The sequence below is a fragment of the Amphichorda felina genome (assembly GCF_050947745.1).
Source record: "Amphichorda felina strain 45539 chromosome Unknown scaffold_5, whole genome shotgun sequence".
NCBI lineage: Eukaryota > Fungi > Ascomycota > Sordariomycetes > Hypocreales > Bionectriaceae > Amphichorda > Amphichorda felina.
Genome location: NW_028145045.1, coordinates 2,065,065 through 2,067,363, shown reverse-complemented (window position 1 = coordinate 2,067,363; position 2,299 = coordinate 2,065,065). Strand labels below are relative to the sequence as shown.

The window sequence follows — 2,299 nt, the reverse complement described above, 5'->3', positions numbered from 1 at the left end:
ACGATTGGAATACAGCATGCATCATCGAAGATTGGAATCCTTTGAGCGAGTTGTTTGTGGTATTGGGCCCTCCCCCCCTTTCTATAGTACCTGTCCGTACATGTACATGCACACCTTTGCTCCCCGGTATCAATGTGTGCCCCCTCCCCATCTCACCAGTGCCGACTGGAACCGTGAAGCCCCGTCTTCGCCTGTCCCAGATGCGCCTGATTACAGCTGCCGTCGAGCTGCTCTCCCCCGCCCTTCCCAATCAATCAAGACTTGAAAACCCAACGCCGTGCATGTTGGCCGAAAACAAAAAACCCCAGACCGTACCCCGTTCCCCGTACAGAGAGAGATCATTATGTCGTGCCTCCTCATTAAAAAAAAAACCCCCCGCCAGCAGAAAAGATCGACCCGAATGGCTGTGGCTGTGAACGCTCACAGCTCACCGTCGTAGCCTCCCGAGAAGATCATGGGATCCCCCATGCCCATCATGACCTCCGAGTTGGCACCGCTCAGCACGTGCGGCTTGAGCGTCCCAAACTCGGACTCGACGAGCCCCTGGTTCATCAGGCGGTCCTGCAGCTCCGGGTTCAGCATGTCGATGCTGTGCATGGCCATGGCCTGCTGCTGCATGAACTGCATCGTCAGGGCGTCGGGCGGCTGGGCCTTGGGCGCCATTGTCGTGGCCGTCGCCCACTGCTGGAAGTTGTGCATGGCTGGCGACCCGGATGACATGCTGTGCATCATGGCGCTCGAGTCGAGGTCCTGGGGCGAGGGGCCCAGCTCGAAGTCGGTGTTGCTGGTCGTGAAGCTCTGGGGCGACATGGTCACGGCGTTTCGGCCGCCGCGGTTGCCAAATGCCATTGCGCGGTAGTCCTGCTCAAAGTCGGAGTGGTCGAGTTCCGAAGACGACGCGCGCTGGAAGCTGGACGAGTCGGTGTCTGCACTGCACGCGGCGGCGGCCGAGGAGGAGGAGGATGATGATACGAGAGGGACGGGTCCGGCTTCGTTGTTGTTGCTGCTAACTCCGGTGGCGTCCTCCAGACGCTGCTGCTCCTCCAGCTGGCGGGCCAGCTCGTGCATGCCACGCTCATCCTCAGGGAAGACGGAGTGAACGGGCAGGTCGATGTCGCTATTAGGGCGTATGCAGCCAAGCTTCTGGGCGATGTTGTGGATGACAGGCTGGCCGCGGTCGTTGAGCTCGGGCTCGCCCAGTTCCCAGGGTTGCGAATTGCGGACCATGGAGTAGAGCTTGTGAACGGTAGCAATGAGGGCGAATTGGGTGTTCTCGAGGACCTCGGCGTATCTGACCCAACTTGTTAAACTCGACTTTCACAGGAAGAGTGGGACTGTGTGAAATATGCGTACCCCTTGGGGAGCTGCTTGTACTCCATCTTCTTCCTCACGCCAGCAGTGCACACGAGGCCGTCGTCCTTGCAACGCTTACACGGGAATTCACCATCGCACTGTGATATCATGTCAACGGCTGTGTCCGATCCTGGCGGACCGAGACAGACCAACCTTTGTCTTCTTCATTCGACACCGCTCGCAGGCCTTCCATACCCGCTTATGGCGGCCGTCCATGGCAGTGCCGTGGGAATGGTGGTCATGGTGATGGTGGTGGCCGGTGGCGGTGGTGCTCGATGAGGAGCTGGCGCGCTTGGCGATACGGTTGGCCCCCTTGGCCGACTTTGTGCTGGACGACGTGTTCTTTCTCGCGAGGGCAGACTTGGGATCCTCCGCCGGGGGCGAGGGGAGGTTATGCGACCCCATTGTCACGGATTATCGGGGAGGTGTATTATGTTGAAGGCTGGTGAGTGCGGTGAGACACGGGGAAGCTTCTGGTGTAAGTCGAGATGGTGTGGGAGGAGTGTGTCAGGTGTGAGACGGTGTGACCCAAAGCGTCGGGAAAGGGGGAGTGATGTGGTATATAAAGGGGCCACGGGGGGGCTTAGGGGACTGGGGGGAGGGGATTAAAGTATATATGTATGTACTCCGTAAATAAGGTGAGCCACCGAGAGAAGACCGGATTATGTGAGACGAAGGGCGTCGAGGGGTTTAAAAACAAAACCCGAGAGCTCTCCAGCAAGACGCCAGTGACAAGACGGGAGCGAGGATGGGTGGGATTCAGAGCCTTTTAGGACGCCGGTTGTGGTGTAATTGAAAAAAGAGGGGCGTTTTTGGGGGACGATGAGCAGAGGAGGGGTGGAGACGGGAGGGGAGGGGGGTGTGGGCAACGGTCGGCTCCTTGTTTATGTCCGAAAGGCGAGGACAGCTTTTTTTCACAATTCAGCCCCACACGTGAGAAGGGTAG

General features: G+C 58.7%; 1 protein-coding gene across 1 annotated transcript; it reads right to left on the bottom strand.

Annotated features, from left to right (window-relative positions):
- Positions 1-420: 420 nt before the first annotated feature.
- On the bottom strand, positions 421-1,758 carry FCR1 (uncharacterized protein; the record flags this gene model as incomplete). The annotated part of the gene is made up of 3 exons (XM_083194918.1): positions 421-1,291; positions 1,354-1,451; positions 1,507-1,758. 3 exons carry the CDS (start codon positions 1,756-1,758, stop codon positions 421-423), a joined length of 1,221 nt encoding a protein of 406 aa, XP_083049831.1.
- Between the last annotated feature and the right edge of the window lie 541 nt (positions 1,759-2,299).